This window comes from Nycticebus coucang, chromosome 22 (assembly GCF_027406575.1).
Source record: "Nycticebus coucang isolate mNycCou1 chromosome 22, mNycCou1.pri, whole genome shotgun sequence".
Lineage (NCBI taxonomy): Eukaryota > Metazoa > Chordata > Mammalia > Primates > Lorisidae > Nycticebus > Nycticebus coucang.
The window spans coordinates 13,777,531-13,801,013 of record NC_069801.1 but is presented as its reverse complement, the minus strand read 5'-3'; the positions used below and the strand labels follow the sequence as shown (position 1 = coordinate 13,801,013).

General features: G+C 54.6%; 1 protein-coding gene across 3 annotated transcripts in view; it reads left to right on the top strand.

The window, feature by feature from the left end:
• Positions 1 to 18,556, top strand: part of ALDH4A1 (aldehyde dehydrogenase 4 family member A1) — a 40,304-nt gene extending 21,748 nt beyond the window's left edge. The window contains exons 1-15 of one of the 3 annotated variants that reach the window (XM_053576406.1): positions 1,045 to 1,235; positions 1,407 to 1,500; positions 1,991 to 2,083; positions 3,680 to 3,727; positions 4,544 to 4,699; positions 6,585 to 6,734; positions 6,811 to 6,885; positions 8,040 to 8,227; positions 10,516 to 10,589; positions 12,214 to 12,410; positions 12,563 to 12,610; positions 13,704 to 13,856; positions 14,680 to 14,801; positions 15,498 to 15,616; positions 17,111 to 18,556. In XM_053576406.1, coding sequence (XP_053432381.1) covers positions 1,465 to 1,500; positions 1,991 to 2,083; positions 3,680 to 3,727; positions 4,544 to 4,699; positions 6,585 to 6,734; positions 6,811 to 6,885; positions 8,040 to 8,227; positions 10,516 to 10,589; positions 12,214 to 12,410; positions 12,563 to 12,610; positions 13,704 to 13,856; positions 14,680 to 14,801; positions 15,498 to 15,616; positions 17,111 to 17,223 — 1,572 coding nt within the window. In that variant the 5' untranslated portion in view covers positions 1,045 to 1,235; positions 1,407 to 1,464 and the 3' untranslated portion in view covers positions 17,224 to 18,556. Of the gene's footprint in view, positions 1 to 1,044; positions 1,236 to 1,406; positions 1,501 to 1,990; positions 2,084 to 3,679; positions 3,728 to 4,543; positions 4,700 to 6,584; positions 6,735 to 6,810; positions 6,886 to 8,039; positions 8,228 to 10,515; positions 10,590 to 12,213; positions 12,411 to 12,562; positions 12,611 to 13,703; positions 13,857 to 14,679; positions 14,802 to 15,497; positions 15,617 to 17,110 lie in introns of those variants that run through there. The other 2 variants (XM_053576404.1, XM_053576405.1) reach the window with 2 other exon arrangements.
• The last annotated feature ends 4,927 nt before the right edge of the window (positions 18,557 to 23,483 follow it).

Here is a 23,483-nt window from a genome sequence, read left to right as displayed (position 1 = left end):
GACCCGCCTGTCCTTCCACCTCAAGAACCTCAAATGTGGTACAGGGTGGTGGTCACGAGTCAATGAGGTTACAGAATTCAAGCAAGGAGTTCTTGAAACTCAGTACCCTGGAATCAGACACCGAAACCCTAGACCAGCCCTCCCTGCTGCTGTGAACTGAGCTCAGGGCAGCCTTCCAAGTTCACGATCCACTTCTTGAATGTTCTTGCCCACCCAGGGCTCTCAGCTCCTCGTGCCAAGGGAACCTCAGCTGGTTCACATTCTCAAGAGACTCAGCTCTGGAATGTGCTGCCTTTTCTGCTCAGAGAAAGAAGGAGCTTGGGTCTGTTTGGGGTAAAGACTGCCCAGTGGGGAAATGAAGGGAGGGGTGCCCTCCACGTGTTGTAACTACTTAAACACGGCTTTGCATCTATGTGTGTTAACTCCACATGGGCGTGTGAGTTTGGTGTGATTATTCTCACTTCACAGATGTATGAACAGGCTCAGAGGAGACACATCACAGGCCCCAGGACGTGCAGTGGCCCGACTGGAACTTGAACCTTGGGTTTTGGACCCAAGGTCAATTTTTGCACCCAGCTCTATAGTTGTTATTTTTTTGTTTCTTTGTTTTTTCTTTTTTAGATTTATTTATTTATTTTAAACTTTCAGATGAATATGAGGGACAAATAATTAGGGTACAATGTTTGCGTTTGTTAGGAAGGGTCCCTGTTGTAGTTATGCTCCTGTACCCAGAAAGCGTGCCATGTACCCTTACATTGTGCACATTAGGTGGGGGCACACCAACCCCCTCTCCCTTCCCACCCCACTCGAATTGAGTTTTTCTCTTATGTGGGCATGTATTAGATCATCTACTGGCTTCATATTAGAATAGAGTACATTGGATTCTTGCTTTTCCATTCTTGCGATACTGTACTAAGAAGAATGTGTTTCAGCTCTGTCCAGGTTAATACAAAAGATATAAAGTCTCCATCGTTTTTATGGCTGAGTGGTAGTATTCCAGGGTGTCCACTTCCTTTTTTTTTTGAGACAGAGCCTCAAGCTGTCGCCCTGGTTAGAGTGCCATGGCATCATAGCTCACAGCAACCTCAAACTCCTGGGTTCAAGCGAGTTTCCTGTCTCCGCCTCCGAAGTAGCTGGGACTACAGGCACCCGCCACAACGCCCGGCTATTTTTTGGTTGCAGCCATCATTGTTGTTTGGCGGGCCTGGACTGGATTCGAACCCACCAGCTCAGGTGTATGTGGCTGGCGCCTTAGCCACTTGAGCCACAGGCGCCGAGCCGATGTCCACTTTCTATAGTTGCTTTGGATTTTAGGCTCTGAGACCCTGTTGGAGATGGAGGGGGCGGGGTCCCGCGGTGGCGGCTGCTGCTGACCCGTCTGCTCTGTCCCCTGCCCTTGTGCCCAGGCTGCAGTGGAAGCATACCTCCTCCCTGAAGGTAGCCAACGAGCCCATCTTAGCGTTCATGCAGGGCAGCCCTGAGCGAGACGCACTACAGAAGGTAACGGGAAGGTAGGGGCACCTGGAGGTGCAGGGCCCTGAACAGAGATAGCCCTGGCTGTGCCCGTGACAGCACCTGGTTCTGCTCCCAGCCTCATGGGAGTTCTGGGGCTGGAGGGTGGGAGAGGGTGGGAGCAGCAGGGTGGCGGCCTGGGGTCAGTTAGGGGCTTCTCTGGCCAGGTCAGAGGTCATAATCCCAGATGATTTATCCTTAAAAGGTTTTTCTAATTAATTGCCAGTACTTTCAAATTTGTGAGATTTTACATACATTTCGGGCACAGTGTTTTACCTGTGCTAAATGGACCGGGCAACACTGGCCTCACTGTCCTGCAGGGTGACAGTGGCTGGAGCTAAGTTTTGCTGCCCCCCCGGGGGAGGCATGATCTCATGTGTGTTCCTGCCTGCCCATCTCTGTCTGCTGACTCTCAGGGACGGAGGCAGGAGGAAGAGAGGAAGGAAGCGCCCACCCATGCCCTTGTCTCTCTCCCCAGGCCTTGAAGGACTTGAAGGGCAGGACGGAAGCCATCCCATGTGTGGTGGGGGATGAGGAGGTGTGGACGTCAGACGTGCGGTACCACGTGTCGGTACGTCCGGTGGGCGGGCAGCCTTCAGCCTCTCCCCTGAATCTGTGGTCTCCCTCCCTGGCAGCCCATGAGCATGACCCTGTGGGCTCTGACTCCAAGGGCCTGATGGTGTCACCATATTTTGAATCCCATGGCCCATAAAACTTCCAAAAGGAAAGGGCTACGCTCACCCTGCACCAGTCCACAACTGAGTCCTGTCCACAGGCAAGAAAGACTGTGAAGGGCAGGTGCAGTGGCTCTCTCGCCTGTAATCTCAAAACTCTGGGAGGCTGGGGCGAGAGGATTGTTTGAGGCAAGGAGTTTAAGACTAGCCTGGACCACAGAGCAAGACCCTGTCTCTATAAAAAATAAAAAAAAAAAATTAAAAAAATTTAAAAAATGTGCACCTGGAGTTCTAGCTACTTTGCAGGTTGAGGCAGGAGGATGACTTGAGCCCTGGAGTTCAAGCCTGCAGTAAGCTGTGATCCTAACACTGCACTCCAGCCTGGGCCACAGAGCAAGACTCTGTCTCCAAAACAGAACAAAACAAAACACCATGAGGAATCCACATGGCATCTTCTGTTATTCTTGATGGAGCTCTCCACTGGGCTTTTTTTTTTTTTTTGGGAGGGGAAGGATGTTGTTTTGTTTTTGGAGACAGAGTCTCACTGTCTAGCCTGTTGCCCAGGCTAGAATGGCCTGGTATCAGCCTAGTTCATAGCAACCTCAAACTCCTGGGTTTAGGTGATCCTCCTGCCTCAGCCTTCCAGAGTGCTAGGAGTACAGCCGTGAGCTACTGTGCCCAGCTCATAAGGGGGTTTTGAAACTATTGGCAGAAAGCTGGTCCCTCAGTCTCATGTTCCTCCAATGGTATTGGGAAATTTATCCATTCAGAAACTGCAATCACTTCTCACGAGTCTGTAATTTAGGGGACAGCAAAGTGTTTTGCAAACAGGATCAGTGTGTTCTGACTCTGTCTAGGTGGAACTCTGGGCAAGTGTGTTCAAGGGGAGGAGTGAAAAGGGGGGAGTCCCCAGACCCCCACTCTGAGGGGTTCATAGACAGCCTGGGATGGGAGCTGTCCACAGAGGTGTCTTGGAGCCTCTGCTGCGGGGCCATTGCTGAGCTGCAGACTCCTGCTGGGCTGGGATTGCAAGCATTTTCATGCGCAATCCTGTTAGTTCTTCTCCTTGCTGAAAGAGGGGGTGTGTGATCCCCCTTTCTCACATTAGGAGTGAAAAGTGGGAAGTGAGCTCACACAGGCCCCACAGCTAGCAGGTGGTAAGTAGGGAATCAAACCCATGTCTATTTGACCACAAAAGGCCACGCTTTCCATGAGAGACCCCCATGGTTACAGCTTTCTCCTGGACTGAACCTTCCAGAGCAGGGAGCGCATCTCCCTTGGACCACTCCCAGCACCTCCCACAGCGGGTGCTGCAAACCCCCAGGAGGAGAAGTCAGTGTGGGCCGGGCAGCTGGAGATGGCTTCATGGGCAGCGAGGGGAGAGAGCAGCCATGTCCAGGGGCCTTCCTGAAAACAGGCTCTTGGCCCAGCATGTTCTGACCTGTCCTGGCACCTCCCTCTTGAGCCATGACCTCACTCTCCTTTTCTTCTAGCCCTTTAACCATGGACATAAGGTGGCCAAGTTCTGTTATGCAGACAAGGTGAGTGAGTCCCTGGTGACTGTGGGGTTGGGGTCACAGCCCTGCCCTGCCAGCAGCTGCTGTTGTCTGGACATCAGTCGCTGCTTCCTTGTTTGGCCATGGGGGTAGGGGTGGGTAGCGAGTGGGTAGCTGTCACTGAGGAAATCCATGGGCTATGACTTTGGCAGGGCTGGGCACGCAGAGGTTAACTTGTGCCAAATGAGAGCTGCCTGGGCCGAGGCTGAGACATCCCTGGACAAGTGGGGTGGGAGCAGACCTTAGACTGGGGGAGGGAATAGATTCTGGGAGGCTGAGTCAGGGCAATGGGAGACCTCATAGATGGAAGGCCGACAGAGAGCTGGCATCGGGGAAGGCCTGCAGGAGCGGGTGGGGTGACTAGCTGGCGGCCAGTGGTCCAGGAGCTGGTGTCATGTGGGGATGAGGGTGGATAGTGTCTGGATGCAGCGTCTCAGGCTGTGTCTCTGACCTTAAGAGCTGGGGGGTCTGGATGCAGGGCTGAGGGGCCTCAGGTCGTAAGAAGAAAGTGCAGCTTCGATTGGACCATGAGAGAAAGCAGAGCCAGTTTAACAGCTGAGGGACTCAGGGCCAAGGCCTCTGGCATGTGACCAGCCTTCAAGTCCGTTCAGACTTCAGACTCCCAGCCTAGGAGCAGCCCAGCCAGTGATGAGGCAAAGTGTCTGCAGCTGTGGGGATGGGGTCTTCCTGGGTGGAAGGTGGTCTTCCAGATCCACCCCCCCCCCCACTTAACTTCCCTGGGGCCATGAAGGCTTCTTCCTACTGCAGGAGGCGGCCCCCACCCTTTTCTTCTGTCCTTAGGGCCTGCTCAACAAAGCCATTGAGGCTGCCTTGGCTGCCAGGAAAGAGTGGGACCTGAAGCCTGTTGCAGACCGAGCCCAGATCTTCCTGAAGGCAGCGGATATGCTAAGTGGGCCACGCAGGGCAGAGGTCCTTGCCAAGACCATGGTGGGACAGGTGAGGTGCTGGTGGGTCCAGGTGGGGTGCGGCGGGAGGCAGTCGTGTCCACCCTGCTAGCAGACATCAGCTGAACAGCTGGGTGCCAGGTGCTGTGAGAGACCCAGAGATGTCCTCGAGGGGCAGGACATAGGAGCTGGGACGGACAAAGCTCACTGAGGCGCGTCGTACTGAGCCAGCACATGTGCTACCATGGAGAGGTCCCCTCCCTCCATCTCAGTCCTCGCTTCTAGGCCAGTGTCATACTCAGCCTGGCTGCAGTGCCCTACCCTTTGGGCTGGCTAAAGCCCCCATCAACCCGCAGAGTGGTCTTCCTGACACCTGCAGCAGGTCACTCCTGGCTTACAAACAACCAAGACCTGAGAGCAAGTGCCAAGTCCTGAGCCCGGTGCCCAGGGCCCCTCTGCCCAACTCACCAGCTGCTCTGCCCTCCCTGCCAGGCTGTCCTGCCCATGATGTAGCCCATGTGGACTTAGCAAGGCTCCCAGGACACAATAGGCATCCTCTCTGCCTCTGCCCACAGCCTGGAGTTCTTGCTCTCTTCTCTGTCCAGTGAACTCTTACATCAGCTCCTCCAAAAGGCTTCTTGGGCCTTCTCCATTCAAAGGACTAGACCCGCCCCATTCTCCCATGGAGTGTTGTTCCTTTGTCAGTTACATTGTGTCACATTGGAGCATATTAGGTTCCTGTGTGTTCATGGCCCCTTGACAAGCTTTCTGGACGTAATAATCATGTCTTGACGTTTCTCTGGGCTTCACACAGTGTTTTTCTTCGTGGACTTGTGATGAGCCCCTGGTGGATGGCTCCTGAGTGATGCATGTTGAGTAAGGCCCTCGTAGGGCAGAGCATGCTGGGACGGGAGCCGAGAGAGACAGGGTAATGAACGGCTATCTCCAGGAGCTGCGCCTCTGGGTGCCAGCTAACCTGGCCTCCTCAAGGGTAAACCACAGAAGCCAAGGTTGCCTTTTTGTTCAGCCTGTTGTTCCTGTGGGCTTACCTGTTCCCACAGTGAGAGCCCCCTCTGATGTCCAGAGCCTGTGACAACCCTCACTCTGTTAATGCTACTTGGTGCTCTCAGCAGACCTCTGGACACACGCACACACACGCACATGCACACTCAGTGTCCCTCAGATCTGATTAAGTTCCCTCTTTATTCGGCCTAAGATTCAGGAGCTTCTCATGGTTCACACCTTAGCTCAGCTTCCTCCGCTCTGTTCTCTAGTCGGGTGTGTACCTGCTGGTGACCTTGTGTGCTACAGAGGGGCCACTCTGATCTGGAAAAGCCCCGTTCTTGCAGCGCAGACTCCTTTCCCCTTGGCTCCCATTCTGTCAGGGAGAAGGACAGTTTTAGGGAATCGCAGTCCTCAGCCTCCTGGTCCTTGGCCTAAACTAGCTAGCGAGCTCCATTCTGAGTCCCAGCGGAGGGGCCGTCTGCATCCTGCACAGCGTTTATGCCCTGGCTTTCAGCTCCACTCACGCAGATGCACCCTTTTGTCTGGAAGGCTGTGATCTTGGATTTGGTCTGAGGCTCATGATCACAGATCCACTCCCCCATGCCACTGTTCCAAGTTGCTATGCTAAGTGGGCCACACAGGGCAGAGGTCCTCACCAAGGACTAGGACAGAGCATCTGCAAGGCCCAGCCTGTGGCAGGGGGTCAGTAACTGCTGCAGATCCCAATTCAGCCCAGAGGGTGAGAGGCTGGCTGCAGGAGGTGGTGGCTCAGGGTCTTGAGATGTGGTCCTTTGCCTCTCCAGCCCCTGGACAGGGCCAGGAAGCCCTTCGAAGGTTTCTCCAGCCCTACTGGGGCACAGCTTGATACTTACTATAGATACAGGGTTGGGTGGGGGAAGAGGGCTGATGAGAGGCTGTCATCTGCCTTATAGGGCAAGACGGTGATCCAAGCAGAGATCGATGCAGCCGCTGAGCTCATCGACTTCTTCCGCTTCAACGCCAAGTTTGCTGTGGAGCTGGAGGGGGAGCAGCCCATCAGCATGCCGCCCAGCACCAACAGCGTGGTGTACCGAGGGCTGGAGGTACCTGCAGGTGGCGGGTGGGCAGGTGGGGATGCTGGACAGCTTGGGCTTAGTCTCACTGGCTTCTCCTTCCCAGGGCTTCGTGGCAGCCATCTCCCCCTTTAACTTCACTGCAATCGGCGGCAACCTGGCGGGGGTGCCGGCCCTGATGGTGAGCTGTGGGAGCAGACGGGACATAAAGGTTGTCCTTTATGTCCCAACGGACAGAAGCTACCCTGAGCCCCATGTGTCCCAGGCCTGCTTGTAGGGAGAAGCACAGAAGGTGGAGGCAGCTTGGGGCCAGGCGAAGCTTTGGGGTCAGAGACCCGGGTTGAACTCCATATTTGTCCCTCTCTGTCTGGGATACCCTGGTAAAGCCCTGGGCTTCTGAGGTACAGTTTCCTCATTTGCAAAGTGGGAATGACAGGGACGCCTCCGTGAGACGTTTGTGAGGATCAAATGGGGCACGTCTAACACCAGGCAGGTCTGGCCCAGAGCCAGCTTACTGCTGGTGACTATTTATGGTGACAATTATCGCTCACTTTGAGCACTTACGACATGTCTATGACTGCTAAGCACAGTGCTAGGTGATCCCATTTCCTTCCGTCATCAGCTCAGAGAGGGGAGTCTGTGACTATGCCTCTGTGTCACATGGCTAAACGGAGACACACAGAGGTGACTTACTTGTCAAAGCTGAGTGATGAGTAAAAGATATCCTGGGCTCCTCTGCCTTTATCAGAGGGAAGGTGGCTATCACTGTATGAGCCCTCAGCTGACGGGGGATGTACAGCCTCAGACAGCCTGGGCAGGAGATGGGTGACATAGCCTTCTGGAGCCCTTGGCCCCAGTTATGATGGTTCGATGCTGATGCCCAGATGTGGGCCAGGTGCATGCCGGGGGTTGTCTGGTCCACCTGTCTGCAGAGAGATGCAGCCCACACCCAGGCGCTGCACGTGCAGGGACCCAGGACATGTGCAGGGAGGGCCTGTGTGTACCTGTTGGGCCATGCCCAGTGAGGACCTAGTGACTCCAAAACACAGATCAGACCTGCTTGGGGCTGTGGCAGGACCAGTCGGTGCAGGCTTCAGGGGAAAGGAGCCTCAGTTAGAGTGTGGGCCAGATGGGGCTGTGCTGGGGCCTCGTTGGCACATGCTTTTAGGACATGGTGCCAGATGTTTGGAGAAGTGGGATTGGGTAGGGGACATTCTGGTTGGCACAGGGGACTGGTGCTCAAGGTGAGGGATGACCCTGCTGGGAGTGGGGCGGGTTGAGGGTTGGGGTCTGCTGGCCCTGGTCTCATGAGTCACTGTCACACCTCTTGGGCAGGGCAACGTGGTCCTGTGGAAGCCCAGTGACACCGCCATGCTGGCCAGCTATGCTGTCTACCGCATCCTCCGGGAGGCCGGCCTGCCCCCCAACATCATCCAGTTTGTACCAGCTGACGGGCCTACATTTGGGGATACCATCACTAGCTCAGAGCACCTCTGTGGCATCAACTTCACAGGCAGTGTGCCGTAGGTCCCTGAGGGCAGGCTAGGGTGGGGTGGTGGGGGAAGTTCACGGGCCAGGGCTGCAAACCCAGAGGTCCCACATTGTACCCACTTACTTACTGTGTGGTCATTGTGCCACTTCACCTCTCTGAGTCTCCATCTCTGCCTGTATAGGAGTGAAGCTCCCTGCCTTACAGAGTAATTTCAAGGATTTAACCAGTTAATAAACAGCAAAGAGCTTTGCAGGCTGGAAGAGCAGCCTACAGATGTTGGGCACACTGATTTTAGTGCCACCTCTGCAACTGGGAAGGGCACATGGGAAGGAATTGGAGGGGGAATCAGAAGGCCTTCTCAGAGTGGTGACATCTAAGCAGGAATTAGCCAGGCAAAGGGGAGGGGGCAGGGGAAGGGTGTTTAGGAGACTTTACAGCACATGCAGAAGCCTTGAGGCAAAAACGCATGTGTGCTAGGCCTTGGTGAGGTCCTATGTGGCTGGAATGTAGGGTTTGGGGGCCTCAGGCAAGAAGGTAAGGGGGAATGTGAGGGTTTGAGATGAGGGAGGGAAGGCAGCAGCTGCCTGATCGGGACCATTGACCCACTTGCTGCTGGCCAGGCTCCGTGCTCTGTACTCACGTGAGGCTCAGCAGTGAGTGAGCAGTGGAGACGAGGTCCTTGCTCTCCAGTCCTGGGGCATGGTTTAGTCCAGTGTCTGTGAGGTCCGTGTAAATCTGCAGAGGTATCTGGACTTTACCCTGAAGGTGACAGGAGCCATGGAAGGTTTTAAGCAGAGAGAGTAGCTGAATCGGAGTTCTGTTTCAGGCAGAGATTGGAAACGATGGCCCTCAAATTGAGCCTAGCAGGTTACTGTTTTCTGTGACTCCTCATAGCGATGGCCCAACCTTGTATGATTGGGACAGTTTCATACAAAAATCCAAATACTGGCTTTCCTTGGTCACCCGGGCTGGATGCTCTGGCCCCATCCCCACCCCTAGCCTGTAGTTCCTGTGGAGACACTGGGTGGTCTCTGCAGGCCCAGATCCCTGTGTGTGCATCCTCTATCCTAGGTGATGGCTCTATGGCCTGAAGTAGGAGGCTGGCTGGGAGCTATCACCCTCTAGGGAGGGACAGACGATCGGTACCTGAGCTGGGGGGAGAGAGTGGTCTATGGAGAAGTGGGCAGGTTCCAGCAAGTAGGTGACAGGGGGTCACAGCCACTGTCACTTGTCCGGGGGGTCGAGAGACACTGGGCACATCCTGGCTTTGGGCAGAAGGGAAGGAGATCACTAAGGTGGGCACCCAGGGGGGCAAGTGGGCTTGGGGCAGATGAATCATGTGTTGGTCACTTAGATTCTGAGGTGCCTGAGGGTCAACCAGGTGGAGAGGAGCCAGGTGTCTGGGCCTGCAGCTCGGGGTACTTCCATGGGTCCCCTGGAGCACTGGTGATGGCCTCAGGCTCTGCCACACTCTTCCCCACCAAGGTTTGCTGGGTGGCGATGGCAGCTTTTGAATTGCTGAGGAGGGCTGTTTTCCAACAGGCCTGCTCTGCCAGATACGGGCCTCACGGGTCCCTGCCTGTTAGCGGGCGGAGCGGGCCTGGCCCCCATTTGCCACGCTCTGATGAACAGCAGGCTTAAAGGTAGGAAAGTCATAAATTAGTATTAGCTACTGTGTCGCTGGCTCCCGGGTGATTAGCATTTTTATTGTTTTGTGGTGCCGAGTTTGGTCACACTGGAGCCTAGAGAGGAGGAGGGGACCTCCAGGGTGGCAGCTTGGGGCGAGGGCCTGAGGCCCTGGGCTAGGGGGTACTCCCCGCCCCCTGCTGACCACAGCGGTGTGTGTCCCCGTAAGGTACCGGAGTGTGTTCGGCATGGTCTTAAGTTCTTGACTCCCGTTTGAGCTAGTTGCCTATAGCCCTGCCAGGTAGGGATTATTCTCTCCAGTTCCAGGCATGGTGCAGAATGTGAAGCTCAGAGAGGTTAAGTAATGAGCCTAAGATCACACAGCCCTGAGTGCCTGAGTCAGGGCTGGAACTAGCATTTCCTGACTGCAAAGGCTGGACCTTCTGTGCACCGTCTAGCCACCCAGCCTGTCTTTGTTGGAGGTCTGCAATGCAGCTGTCACCGCCCGCTTGGTCCCCCACTCCCACCACTGTGGCCCTGCCCATCTCCTGCAGGGCTGCTGACCCTGGTTCTTCTCTGTGGGTTTTTTGGCCTTCTCCATCTGGTAGGGCCTGATTCTCACCCCTCAGGACCCTCACCCTCCTGGGTGCCTGAGCCCGGCTCTCTAATCACTGCCTTGTCCTCTGGTTCTAGCACCTTCAAACACCTGTGGAAGCAGGTGGCCCAGAACCTGGACCGGTTCCACACCTTCCCACGCCTGGCTGGAGGTAAGGCACCTCTCCTCCCCTGTGGCCCCAGGGATGCCTCCCCTCACTATCATGAAAAGAGGAAGTGGAGGTGACAGGTCAGGCAGGCCAACTGTCTTGGGTGCCAGTACTGTCCAGAACTTTCTACAGTGCTGGGAGCATCTACCCGCCCTGTCCAGCACAGCAGCCACTAGCTACACGCCACTGAGGACTTGCACAGAGGCCCATGTGACCAAGGAACTGAATATTTCTTTAATTTTAATTCAATTAAGTTTGAGTAGGCATGTGGGGCTGGTGGCTGCTGGGTCAGGCAGTGTGGGTCTGAGCAGAGGGGAGTGTAAGGCAGAGGCCAGCCACAAGGTGGGAATGAACTTGTGTTTGAAGAAGCGAAGCTAGGTCAGTGAGTAGGAAGGAAGATGGCTGGTAGGAGCTGGGGCTGAGAGGTTGGCAGGGCAGATTTTATTGGTGTATTCAAATTTTCCCACAAAGAAACAGTTTCATGGTTAAGGAAATTTGGTATGTGCTGTGTGTGTTAAAGCAAAATGGAGTCCTCTCCTGCAGGACTTCTCAGAGCCTTTAATACTCTATTAATACATCGTACATCTTTAAGGTCACCGTGCAGTGTTTCCCAAACTCACTGGCCACAGAACCCTATTTTTGCAGTGGCCCTGTGGATCAGGTGTCTTGTGGACGACACTTTGGGAAAGTGCCAAGACCTCGGAGGGAGAAAGACCCCCAAGGGCCATGCAGCACGTTAACAGCAGAGCTGGGGTTGGTGGTTCCTTGTTTTTGCCTGTAGGGCAGAGTGGAGTTCCTGGGGGGACCTGAACCCCATTTCTGAGCTGATGAGAGTTTTGAGGAGCAGTTGTCAGGGGAGACAGGGAGGGTCAGCTGTAGCTTCTTCAACATCTAGCCACTCCTTCACCCAGTCCGACGTCTATGATTTAGACGGGAGCCCCTCAGCAGAGCTGTGCATGGTGCATTGTGGGGGGCTCTGCTCTGCTCCTTCCCACTTCTCCACCCCCACCCCCGAGGGAGAGCGACCACTGGTCCCCACTGCCCAACCTGGAGCATGTGACTGTGGAGCACATGTCTCTTGCCTCAGTTTTCTTGTTTTTAACTTGGAAATAATAATGGGAGGTTGTGGGGCTCAGTCAGACAAAGTGCAAAGTTCTTCTCTGGAGCCTGGCAGGCAGGCTGCCATGAGCTGGTGCTTTCCACAAGCAAAGAAACCCCAGCTGGGAGGGTGAAGTGACCTGCCTGCAGGGGAAACTGGATAATTTACTCCCACCAGTGGCAGTCCAGGGGGTGGACTCTCCCTGCCCTCATGGGCCAGTGTGCTGGCAAGCCTCAGAGAAAGCTGCGTCTGCTTCTGAGAATGGACTGGCTCCGGTCCTTTCTCTGCCTTAATGTTGGGCAGTGTGTTTTCTCCTTTGTGTGATAGGGCTGGACCTGAGGACCACTGGTGCCCCTCACCCTTCCCTGGGCCTCAGTGGCCCTGCCTGTGGGGTGGGAGAGTGGCCTCTGGGCTGTTGGCCAGTGCTGCTCAGTGCTGGTATTGCTCACACCCCGTGGACGGGTCTCGGGGGTGCTCTGGGCCCCTGGACAGCTGGGAAGGCTCACATCCCCACCCCTGTCCCTGTAGAATGTGGCGGAAAGAACTTCCACTTCGTGCACTGCTCGGCAGATGTGGACAGTGTGGTGAGCGGGACCCTGCGCTCAGCCTTTGAGTACGGCGGCCAGAAGTGCTCCGCCTGCTCACGCCTCTACGTGCCTCAGTCGCTGTGGCCGCAGATCAAAGGGCGGCTGCTGGAGGAGCACAGCCGGATCAAAGTGGGCGATGTGAGTGCTGCCGGAGCCCCTGCTGTGGCCCTGCAGGGGACTGATGGGATTGGGTCCCTGGGAGGCCCCTGTGCTGCTGGGGCAGGGGGAGTCGGGGAGGGGCTCCCTTTGTCTCGCCCACGGGACTCATCTGGTGTCTCCCTTGTCTCCAGCCTGCAGAGGATTTTGGGACCTTCTTCTCAGCAGTAATTGATGCCAAGGTACGTGGCAGGAAGTGGTATTCCTTGGGGGGCCAAGCCCTGGACTGGGTGGGAGAGCAAGGAAAAGATGTGCAGGGCCCTGACCCAGGAGCGACCCAGCAGCACTGCTTTGATCAAGGCAGTGACAGCCGCGACATGCCTCCAGCTTTGGAAGGGGTGGGATCGTCCCTAACCAGAGGACTGGTCCCCTGCACACATAAACTCAAAACACACGTGCATGTGTGGGTATATCCAGAACCCATGTAGGTCTGCCCACATAAACACATATATGTTCATGTTCACATAGGCACACGTGTGTCTTCATAACAAGTCCACCCACATGCAGGCACATGTATAAGGCATGCAGATACCTACACGTAGGTAGATACCTGGCCATGCCATGCGTGTACATGACATACATTATGTGTGTGTAAGTTTATATGTGAGTACACCTGTGAATACACCACACATACATATACACACACGAGTGTGCATATTAGCCCTGTCTTTCCTGTGGCTCAGCCAGAACCTGGCTTTTTTTTTTTTTTTTGAGACAGAGTCTCACTTTGTTGCCATTGGTAGAGTGATGTGACCTTATAGCTCACAGCAACCTCAAACTCTTGGGATGACTCAAGTGATCCTCTTGCCTCAGCCTCCCAAGTAGCTCAGACAATAGGCACCTGCTACAATGCCCGGCTGTGTTTTAGAGGTGGGGTCTTGATCTTGCTCAGACTGGTCTCGAACTCCTGAGCTCAGGTGATCCACCTGCTTCAGCCTCCCAAAGTGCTAGGATTACAGGTGTGAGCCACTGTGCCTGGCCTGGCTCCCTCCCTGCCCTGTATATGTATAGATGGGGTCTTGCTATGTTGCCCAGGCTGGTCTCAAACTCCTGGCCTCACGTGATCCTCCTGCCTCAGCCTCCTAAAGTACTGGGATTACAGGACAGAGCCACCATGCTCCAGACCCTGGCTTTTGCCCTTGGGACCCCCCCATACTGTCCCCTCTTTTAAAAGTTGGGCTCTTCAGGTCCAGGTGTTTTGGGGTGTGTCAGGAGGCTGCTGCTGGGAATGACTTCCCAGGCTGTCTTTGACCCACTCCTCCCCACCCACCCCAGTCCTTCAGTCGCATCAAGAAGTGGCTGGAGCATGCTCGCTCCTCGCCCAGCCTCAGTGTCCTGGCCGGGGGCAAGTGTGACGACTCCTTGGGCTACTTTGTGGAGCCCTGCATCGTGGAGAGCAAGGACCCACAGGAGCCCATCATGAAGGAGGTAACTAGGGTGGGCAGCCTGGGCCAAGATGAGCAGGGTCTCACCTGAGTGCAGCACGCACATGGGGCACTTGCCCGGTGATTTCTTCTCTGAGACATTGTCCCATTACACAGATGAGGAAGGTGGGGCCCTACAAGGGAATGTTTCACACCTGAAGAGAGCAGAGCAAGGTCTTGAGTTCAGGCCTCCTGACTCCAAATCCAGTGCTGTGTCCTTAATCCAGGCCAGGGTCCTAGCGCGTCCCTTGCCTACAATCACCATGGCTGCCACCAGAGTGACGGTAACAGCTGACATTACTGACTCTTGCTGGGCCGGCCATGGCTGGGCACTCGGCCGAGATGAGGTCAGTGTTACTGGTTCCATTTCACAGATGAGAAGCAGAGGCTCCCAGAGATTGAGGTACCTGCCGGAGGTGGCAGTGTGGGGCGGGAGTGGAGGTCAGAGGATGAAGTCTTCCCCCAGACCCTAGGTAGCAGTGGGGACCATGAATCCTCCTGGTGGGAGTGGTATCGCCGGTGATCCTCTTGCCAGTTGTTCTCCAGAATCCTCCCATTTTCAATGCCTTCGACCCTTTGCTCTCCAGATGTGGGGTTGGCAGGGAGAACCAGAAAGTTTTTGGATTTTTTGCCAGGTTGCAGTGGGGTGAGCAGAGTGGGGAGCTGGGTACATTGCTGTCCTGGAAGGGTCCTGAGGAGGTGGGAGCACCCAGCCTCTTGCAAGGTCTGAGGTGTGAACTGAGAGATGGGGACTGGAGGGTGGTGCAGAACAGGGGCTCCAGGAAGGCTCAGGGCAGCAGCTCGCCTGACCTGGGCCTCTCTTCCAGGAGATCTTCGGGCCGGTGCTAACTGTGTATGTCTACCAGGACGACAAGTACAAGGAAACACTACATCTGGTCGACAGCACCACCAGCTATGGCCTCACGGGGGCAGTGTTCGCCCAGGATAAGTGAGTGGCCAGGCTGCAGCCCCAGAGCTGTGGTCCTGTCTCCTGTCCCTGCCAGCTCTCTCCCTGACCCCCTCCTCTTAGCCCTAACAGACCCACACCGACAGGGGCCCTCTGTCGCAAACACAGGTGCCAGGGTCCTGTTGGGGACCACCGAATTTGAATCTCTGGGGGCAGGGCCTGGGAATCAGTACTTTTGACTGGCTTTCCAGACCTAATGGAGTCCCTCTGAGTGAGGTGATTGTCCCACACTGCAGGGATGAAGTAAAGCAAGGTCAGGATTCACACCTGTGAAGCTAATCCCAAATTCTGCCTTTTTTTTCTTCCATGGCACAAGTTGTCGCCCCAAGTCGGCCACTATGAGAGAGTAGAGGTGGGCTTGGAGGAGGGGTGGGAGTCTAGGGGTGCCTCCTGCTTCTGAGAGGCAGGAAAATCAGACCAGGACAGGCCACACCTTGGGTATGGCTCGACTCTTGGTCCTTACATTTGGCATGCCAGCCCACTCCAGGGGAGGAAGCTGAGGGTCAGAGGCTGAATAATGTGTCTGGGAGCCCACACCCAGCAGATGGCCAGCGCCCTGTCCCAGGCTTGTCTTGTGCTTAACCCCCAGTGTGGGCTGGGGCAGAGGTGTTGAAGGTCTGGCCCGGGACTAGAGGGGGGACAGGTCGGCTGCCCTCTTACTACTGCCCTGTCCTGCAGGGAGGTCATTCAGGAGGCTACGAAGATGCTGAGGAATGCTGCCGGCAACTTCTACATCAATGACAAGTCCACCGGCTCGGTGGTGGGCCAGCAGCCCTTTGGGGGAGCCCGAGCCTCTGGTAAGTGGGTCCTTCTTCCCACCCTTCCCAGAAGAGAGCCATGTTCCTGGTGGGAGACTACATCAGTGGTTCTCAACCTTCCTAATGCCGCGACCCTTTAATACAGTTCCTGTGGGTTGCGACCCACAGGTTGAGAACCGCTGCTCTAGACCCTTCATCTCGAGGGAGTTAAGAGTAACAGGAACGACACCATTTACGGAACACTCACTGGGGGCCCGGCAAACATCTACTATTCCTCTTCCCATTTTACAGAGGGAGAAACTGAGGCATGGTGCTAAAAAGCACATGGCTGGGAGGTGGTGGGGTTGTGGTTTTGTCTCCAGCACCCATACTTTCCACCATCATGCCCAACATCATATTAGTCTAACGCCTTCCACTTCACAAATGAGGAAACTGAGGCTCAGAGGGGTGAAAAACTCATGAGAGGTTGTGCTGAACCTGGGTGTCGGGGGGTTTCCTGCACTAATCAATCCTTCGGCTCTTGCAGACACCAACTAGATGTCCTATATCTTAACCCGATTCTGACACCAGCTGCCTGGGGTTAGTGCAGTCCCCGCAGTCAAGGTCTCAGTCCCACAGGCTGACCCTACGTCAGACACCAGTTGCAGGCAGTGGGTCTCCAGGCTACCCACAGCTTCTGTCAACTTGGCTACACATCAGAGGTTCCAATGACCGCCTCCTCAGGTGGTGGGATAATTTGCTAGGATGGCCTCCAGAACCCAGGGAAAGTTTGCTTATTTTTGCCCATTTATTACAGAGGGTATGTGAAAGGGTACAAGTGAGCAGCCAGATGAAGAGACACAGGGCAAGTTGGAAACAGTCCCGGGCTGGGACGCTTCCATCTTCTTGGAGTTGGAGGTGTGCCCCCATCCTGGCACAGGCACGTGTTCACCAACGGGACACTCTCCAAACCCTGTCCTTTTGGGTTTTTGTAGAGGCTTCATTATGCAGATGTGGCTGATGAAATTTTTGGTCATTGGTGACCAGGTCAACCTCTGGTTCCTCTGCCCTTCCTGGGGATGAAAGTCCCAACCCTTTAACAGACAGGCTTGGTTCTTCTGCCAGCCGGCCTCCATCCTGAAAAAGCCACCATATCAGTGTAAACTCTGGTGTGGTTAGAAGGGGCTGCTTATGAGTAGCAGGAAATCCCAAGAGCTTCAGGAGCTTGGGCCGGAAACCAGGGATGAAGGCTAGGTGTGCGTTTCTGAGGCATCCCAGTATCACACAGGCCTCTAGTCCCCAGTCCAATGCCCTCTCCACATGGCACCTGCCTCCCAGTCATCTTTGCTGTGGAGGGGTACCCCAGCTTCCCTAGCCCCTCACCTGCAGCCTGGGGGCCGAGTCTGTCTGTCCCTCCGACTGTTTACGCGTCATGTTGGCACCTCTGCGGGGCAGGCTCCCTGCTGGTGCCCTGTTTATTCCATGAACTCCTCCCCTGCCTTCTGCCCGGAACTGCTGTCTCTTCAGAGCAAAGCAGGACTGTCTTTTCCACAGGAACCAACGACAAGCCAGGGGGCCCCCACTACATCCTGCGCTGGACATCACCCCAGGTCATCAAGGAGACCCACAAGCCCCTGGGGGACTGGCGCTACTCGTACATGCAGTGAGCCCCGCGGTGCCTCCACTGTCCACCTGTCTGCCCGTCCAGATGACTGACCTCCCTGCACTGCCCTCCGCCCAGCCCCTCCCCCACCACCCCATTGCTCGTGGATGGCCCCTTTCTAAAGCCAGACACCCCCTCCCCACCACTGCCCTGTGTTCTGGCCCCTGCTGCGCATTGGTATCAGATGCCTAGGTGCTGGTTTGAGATCATGTTGGGGAGGAACAAGCTACTCCCCCTTATCCTGTCGGTCAGTCTAGAAGGTCCACTTGGGAGGTATCACCTCTGGGCCTGGCAGGTTCTCCCTCTCTCCTCCACTGGGGCTCTTTGGCCCTGCAGCCCAGGGGCCTGGGAATGGAGATCAAGTAGCTGTTGGGATCCTTTGTGAAAAGGAGGCCGCTCTGGGTCCCTCGGCAAACCTCACCACTCACAGAGGCTCCTGGCCTTGGGCCTAGCTCCTCTAGGTGTCGAAGGTAAAGTGTGACCGGGGGTGGCCTACAGGGCACACCAGCTGGTCTTGCCCTCCTTTTGTGCAGGCTGCCCACCTTTCTCACCATATCTTTGTCCAGACCCACTTGGGTCAGTGGGTACCTGTGCCCACCCATCTGCCTTAGACACCTGTATGCCTTTCTCCAGGTGGCCTATGTTCGCCTGAGGCCCACGTGATTCCTGGCCTGCCTCATGTGCTGGAGATCACGTGTCATGGTGTGGGATGTGCTGGTCGCTCCTGTTTGGGCTGTGATTTTGTAAAGCCTTGGGTGGGCCTTCGTCTTGTCTCAGCTTTCTGTAGCCCCTCTGGTCCTACCTCTAGAGACCTCCACCCTTAGGGCTTGTCTTGGGGCCTGAGATTTCCCTACAGGAGCTCAGGCAGGTGTCACCCCCTCCCTTCTCCCAGCCCCTCACACCTGGCCTTGGGTTTCCTTCAGCCTGGGCCGAGGGTGTTGACTGCAGAACCTTCCTCCTTAGCGTGTCAGTGGCTCCGTGTGGACTGGCCCGTCAGTCGCCTGTTCTTTGTTGTGGCCACGGTGTCCCCTGCAGATTCCTTCTTGTTGATTCTGCGTGGTCAGGGATCCATAAGGCCTGACTTTCAAGGATGGCTTTTAGGGGACTGTGAAAGCTCTAGGAAAGTGCTCCTCAAGGACAGCTGCACGGGGCCCTGTGGAGCTGGTGTGGCTGTCCCCTAGTACCACTGTTTCACACCCGGCCCGTGGGTGGGGTGGGTGCCTTTGCCCCTAGGCCACGTGTGGGTTCTGCTTTCATTCTTTCCTGGTTCTGCACTGTGAGTTGGCAACAGGAATCACCCTGATGTCACCCAATAAAGTGCCTGTTACTTAATCAAAGCAATCAGTTGTCTTTTTGGTGGAGGTGGTGGGGGATGGCCGATGTCATCTAAGTCTGTTGGCCCTGCTGGTGTGTTGTCTCCGGAAGTGCCGACAGCACCCTTGGTTTGATGGAAGGTGGGGTGGGACTGATGTCTGGGAGTCCCTGCTGGAGGCGGCAGGAGCTGTGGAGCCAGGTGTGCTGGATTCAAATCCTGGTCAGTTGCCTCTCAGCTGGGTGATCTCCAAAAAGTTACGTGACCTCTCTGACCTTCTTTCTCTTCATCTGTAGAATGTACTCTCTCACACACCTATAGGTTATAATGAGAATTGAAGGAAGTAATTCAGTAATCAAGTACTTCTCATTATTCAATGAGAACTGAATAATTTGAAGAAGTGCTTAGAATAGTGTGAGATACATAAGGATTCAAAAATGGTGCCCATATACGTGTTGTCATAACAACCACCATCATGTGCTGCGATGGTTAATTTTATGTGTCAGCTTGTCTGGGTATGATACCAGGTATTTGGTCAACCATTCTGGATGTTTCTGTGAGGGTGTTTTTGGAGGAGATGAATGTTGAAATCAGTGGATTTTAAAAAGTAAAGCAGATGACCTTTTACGACATGGGTGGGCTTTGGTCCGATCAGGTGAAGGTCTTAATAGAATGAGGAATGAGCTCCCTGAAGCAGGAAGGAATTCTTCCAGCAGTCTGCCCTTGGACTTGAACTGGAACTCTTCCCTGGGTCTCTAGCATTCTGTGCAGATTTTGGACTTAATCAGCCTCCACAATCACATGAGTCAATTCCTTAAAATGTCTCTGTCTGTAATGTATCCTATTCTGTTTCTCTGGAGAACCCTGACTAATATGTGTGCCAAGACCTCCACATATATTTCCTCGCAGTGGGCCTTATGAAGTAAGTACTACCATGCCCCCATTTTGCAGATGAAACTGAGGTACAGAGAGGTCAAGGGACTTTCCAAGGGCATTGTATTTATTGCTGGGATGCAAATTCACTTCTGTCTGATTCCCAGGGCCATTCTCTCTTTTTCACCCAGATGTCCTCACCTGGGCTAAACTGTCTTGGAAGGACCTTGGAGGGCCAGATGACTCAGCAGGGAGCCACTGGCCAGTTAGTTTGAACCAAGAATCCATGGGCCCAAGCCTGGGCAGGACAGCCGACTTTTGGAGGGGGAAGAACGTGTGTCCTGGGCTATCACCTGCAGATAATGTGAAATGACTGTTTTCCTAAGCCACATCGGCACCTCCAGGCACAAAGGGCAGCAGCCAGGGTGCCCTGGGCTGAAGCCCACAGAAGGGAAGGGTGACAACTGCATTTGCAAGTGAGGGACCTGTATGCTCTGTTAATGGGAATGAAGGGTATGACTTGCTTAAGGTCATATGGAGACACTAGCAAAGCTGACTGATCACTGGCTAAGTGCTTTACCTACCTCATCTTTTGGCGCAGTTCTCAACCTGTGGGTCGCGACCCCTTTGGGGGTTGAACAGCCCTTTCTTTTTTTTTGGCCGGGGCTGGGTTTGAACCCGCCACCTCCGGCATATGGGACCGGTGCCCTACTCCTTGAGCCACAGGCGCCACCCTGAACAGCCCTTTCACAGGGGTCGCCTAAGACCATCCTGCATATCAGATATTTACATTATGATTTATAACAGTAGCAAAATTACACTTATGAAGTAGCAATGAAAATAATTTTATGGTTGGGGGTCACCATAACATGAGGAACTGTCTTAAAGGGTCACTCATCGGGAAGGTTGAGAACCACCATTTTAGAGCTTGGCCGTGACCTTGCTGGGTAACTGGCAGGACTATTAGAGGTTGGTCATGCAGCAGGTTAGCAGGAAGGCCAGGGTTTGGGCCCAGGTCTGTGGGTCCTTTGGGCTCATTGCTACCTGCTCTGACAGGTCCGTAACTTCCAAGTTCCTCTACTGCTGACATCCTGTCCTGCCCTTCCCCAACCTGCCACCTTTGCTTCCTTTTTCTTTTTCTTTTTCTTTTTTTTTTTTTTTGTAGAGGCAGAGTCTTACTTTATCACCCTCGGTAGAGTGCCGTGGCGTCACACGGCTCACAGCAACCTCCAACTTTTGGGCTTAGGCGATTCTCTTGCCTCAGCCTCCCGAGTAGCTGGGACTATAGGCGTCCGCCACGACACCCGGCTATTTTTTTGTTGCAGTTTGGCCGGGGCTGGGCTTGAACCCACCACCCTCGGTATATGGGGCCGGTGCCCTACCCACTGAGCCACAGGCGCCGCCCTTTGCTTCCTTTTTCATAGGGACGGGATGACTCAAAGCTGTCACTTGCTCACCTCTCTCTGCTCTCCCTTGGTCCCCAGACTTGGGGCTGATGGCTCTCCATAGCCCATGTCTGCTTGGGGACCTGAGGCCTCTTTGTACTGTCATTACAGTAAGTCCCCATGTCTGCGGTAGCCCAAAGAGCCCCTTCATTTCCATGTTATGGCCAGGGGCCCAGCCACAGCCCTGGGGTGGGAGCGTGAACCATTTGACTGAGGCCGGATGTCCTTACCACTGCTGTCCCATGGGCAGCCAGCCGAGCATGCACTCTTAAGGAAATGAAGGGCCACCTGTGCCAGCTCCTGGCCACCAAGCTGCACAGAGCCCCTGAGGGGGCAGAGGAAGTGGCAGGATGCAGACCACCCTCCCCTCTACGGGGGTCATGTCTTCATTCTCACTCGTTCACACCCCCCTGCCCCTGTTTATCACCATAATCCCTGCACACTCTGAAGTGGTGGCCACCACCATTGCTTGAATGCAGGATGTGTCCAGGCGTTGTGCTAAACGCTGTGGACACCAGAACCTCGAATCCTCATGGCAACCCCATAAAATATGTACCATTGCTCCTATTTTACAGATGCGGGAACTGAGGCACTGAGAGGTTGAGTGACAGTACACCAGGGGGAAATGACAGGTTCAGTCCCACATCTCTGACCACCAAGCCCTGTGTTGTAACCACCCCTGGGAAGCCCCCAGAGCCAGACAGACCTGGGCTCCAGCCTCTCTCTTACCTGTTCCTTGACCTTCTGGCTTCAGATTTCTCAGGGAGCTAAAGATCTGATGAAGTGTCTTCAAACAGCGTGCTGTGTCCTGCCGAAGTGAGGTGCTCAGTAAATGTGAACTGATTTCCAGTCTTAACACGTCTTCATCCTGGAAGTGTATGTACGCAGGGGGAGCTGCTGGACTTAACTGAGCACATATTAATGGACTGGGTGTTCCACTAATCGACGTGGACCACACCAGCCTGTGAAGCACTTTAGTTCCATTTTACAGATGAGGGGCTACAAATGGGGGGCCAAGGCAGATGAGGGGCAATAGCGGAGCTTGTTCCAGCACCCACTTATCCTGGATCCTTGCAGGAATCCAGCAGCCTCTGGGCGGCCCATGGGTGGGAGGTGGCTCTGCTGATGCCGTGGCTCCAGACACAACCAGCCAGCCACGTCCTCCTTTGCTCAGGTAGCTGACAGTCACCCTGGATGGTGGAACAGGTACCACATGACCCTCCAGTGCCCAAGGGACGGTAGAAGGCTGTTCCAGCTTGTGCCATGTCCACCTTCAGCCCTAAGCAGGCAAACCGTTTTCCTCAGGCCCTTGAGCATTTGGCTGCCAGAGGCTGCAGGGAGCATTGTTCCATTGAGCACCTGCTCCCGGATGTGCGCAGGGCAGGTGTTGTTGGGAGGACAGTGAGGCTCAGGGAGGGAGATGCCTGGGGCACGTCACACAGCAAGTGGCAGAGCCTGGGATGAACCCTGGTAGGTCAGAGCAGAGTCAAGAGTCACACAGTCGTAGAGCTCAGCCTTTACCACCATCCCAGGAAGGAAGCCAGCAACGTGGGAATGTGATATTTGCCATCATTTATTGACATATTAACCTCATTTAATATGTGGCATGGCCGTGGCCATTTTACAGGCAGGGAAGCTGACAGCAGTCAAAGCCTGCTAATTGGCCCCTGTCCACTGGTCCAGGCTAGGCCCTCTGGAGCCCCACAGACCAGGACCACCGCCTGTCCCCACCTCAGCCCTTTATGACCCCATCAAGAGCTTCATGAACCTCTTCTTCCCCAGGCTGAACATCCCTACTTCCTTTAGCTGCTCCCTGTGGAATACAGTTTCCAGATCTTTGTCCACCTTGCGACCTCTTCTGGGGGTCCCAAGGAGTGCAATGTGGAGTGCAATGTGAACTGGGATCTTGGCTGTGTGACCTTGGTTGAATCATATCACCTCTCGAGCCTCAGTCTCTTGTGGTGTGAAGTGAGGATATAATGGTGATAGTGCTCCTCCCTTGCTATTGTGAGGAGGATTGAATGATCTAAAACATGAAAATGAACTTAGGGGCCCAGGAAGAGATCATTCAACATGAGCTATTACTTTTGCAGTCATCCACCCAAGTGAGGTATGATTACCACATGTGGCAGGACTATCACTGCCCTTGTTCTGGAGCATCTGCTCCTTTTGATATAACCTTAAATTTAAAATAGCTTACACTAAAGCAATGGAATTAGTTCTGAAATGCAACACAAAGAGGTCCAAATCCCAGTGACCTTGCGTGAGCCATTTAATCTCCTGAGCCTTGGTTTCCTCATCTGTACACTGGGAATAAAAATCCTTCATAGAGCTCTGGTGAGCAGGTGCAGTGATGTTTGAAGGTTTGCAGAAGTTCCATAAAGGTTGCTTCCTTTAGACTTTAGTCACTATCACCCTGTTGGCTCTTTTTGAGCTTGTGGTCTTTTGAAACCTCCATATCTTTTTTTGGTTCAGACTCAACATAACCCACCAATGTTTGGTGAGGAGGCTTGAGAGGACCTCTAGGCTCAAGAGTGTATGTACCCCAACCACAGAAGAATCCCTTCCTCAGGCTTCCGTTGGCCTCTGAGGTTCCAGCTTCCAGGGGCCCCCCACACCACTCTTTGGGCTTCT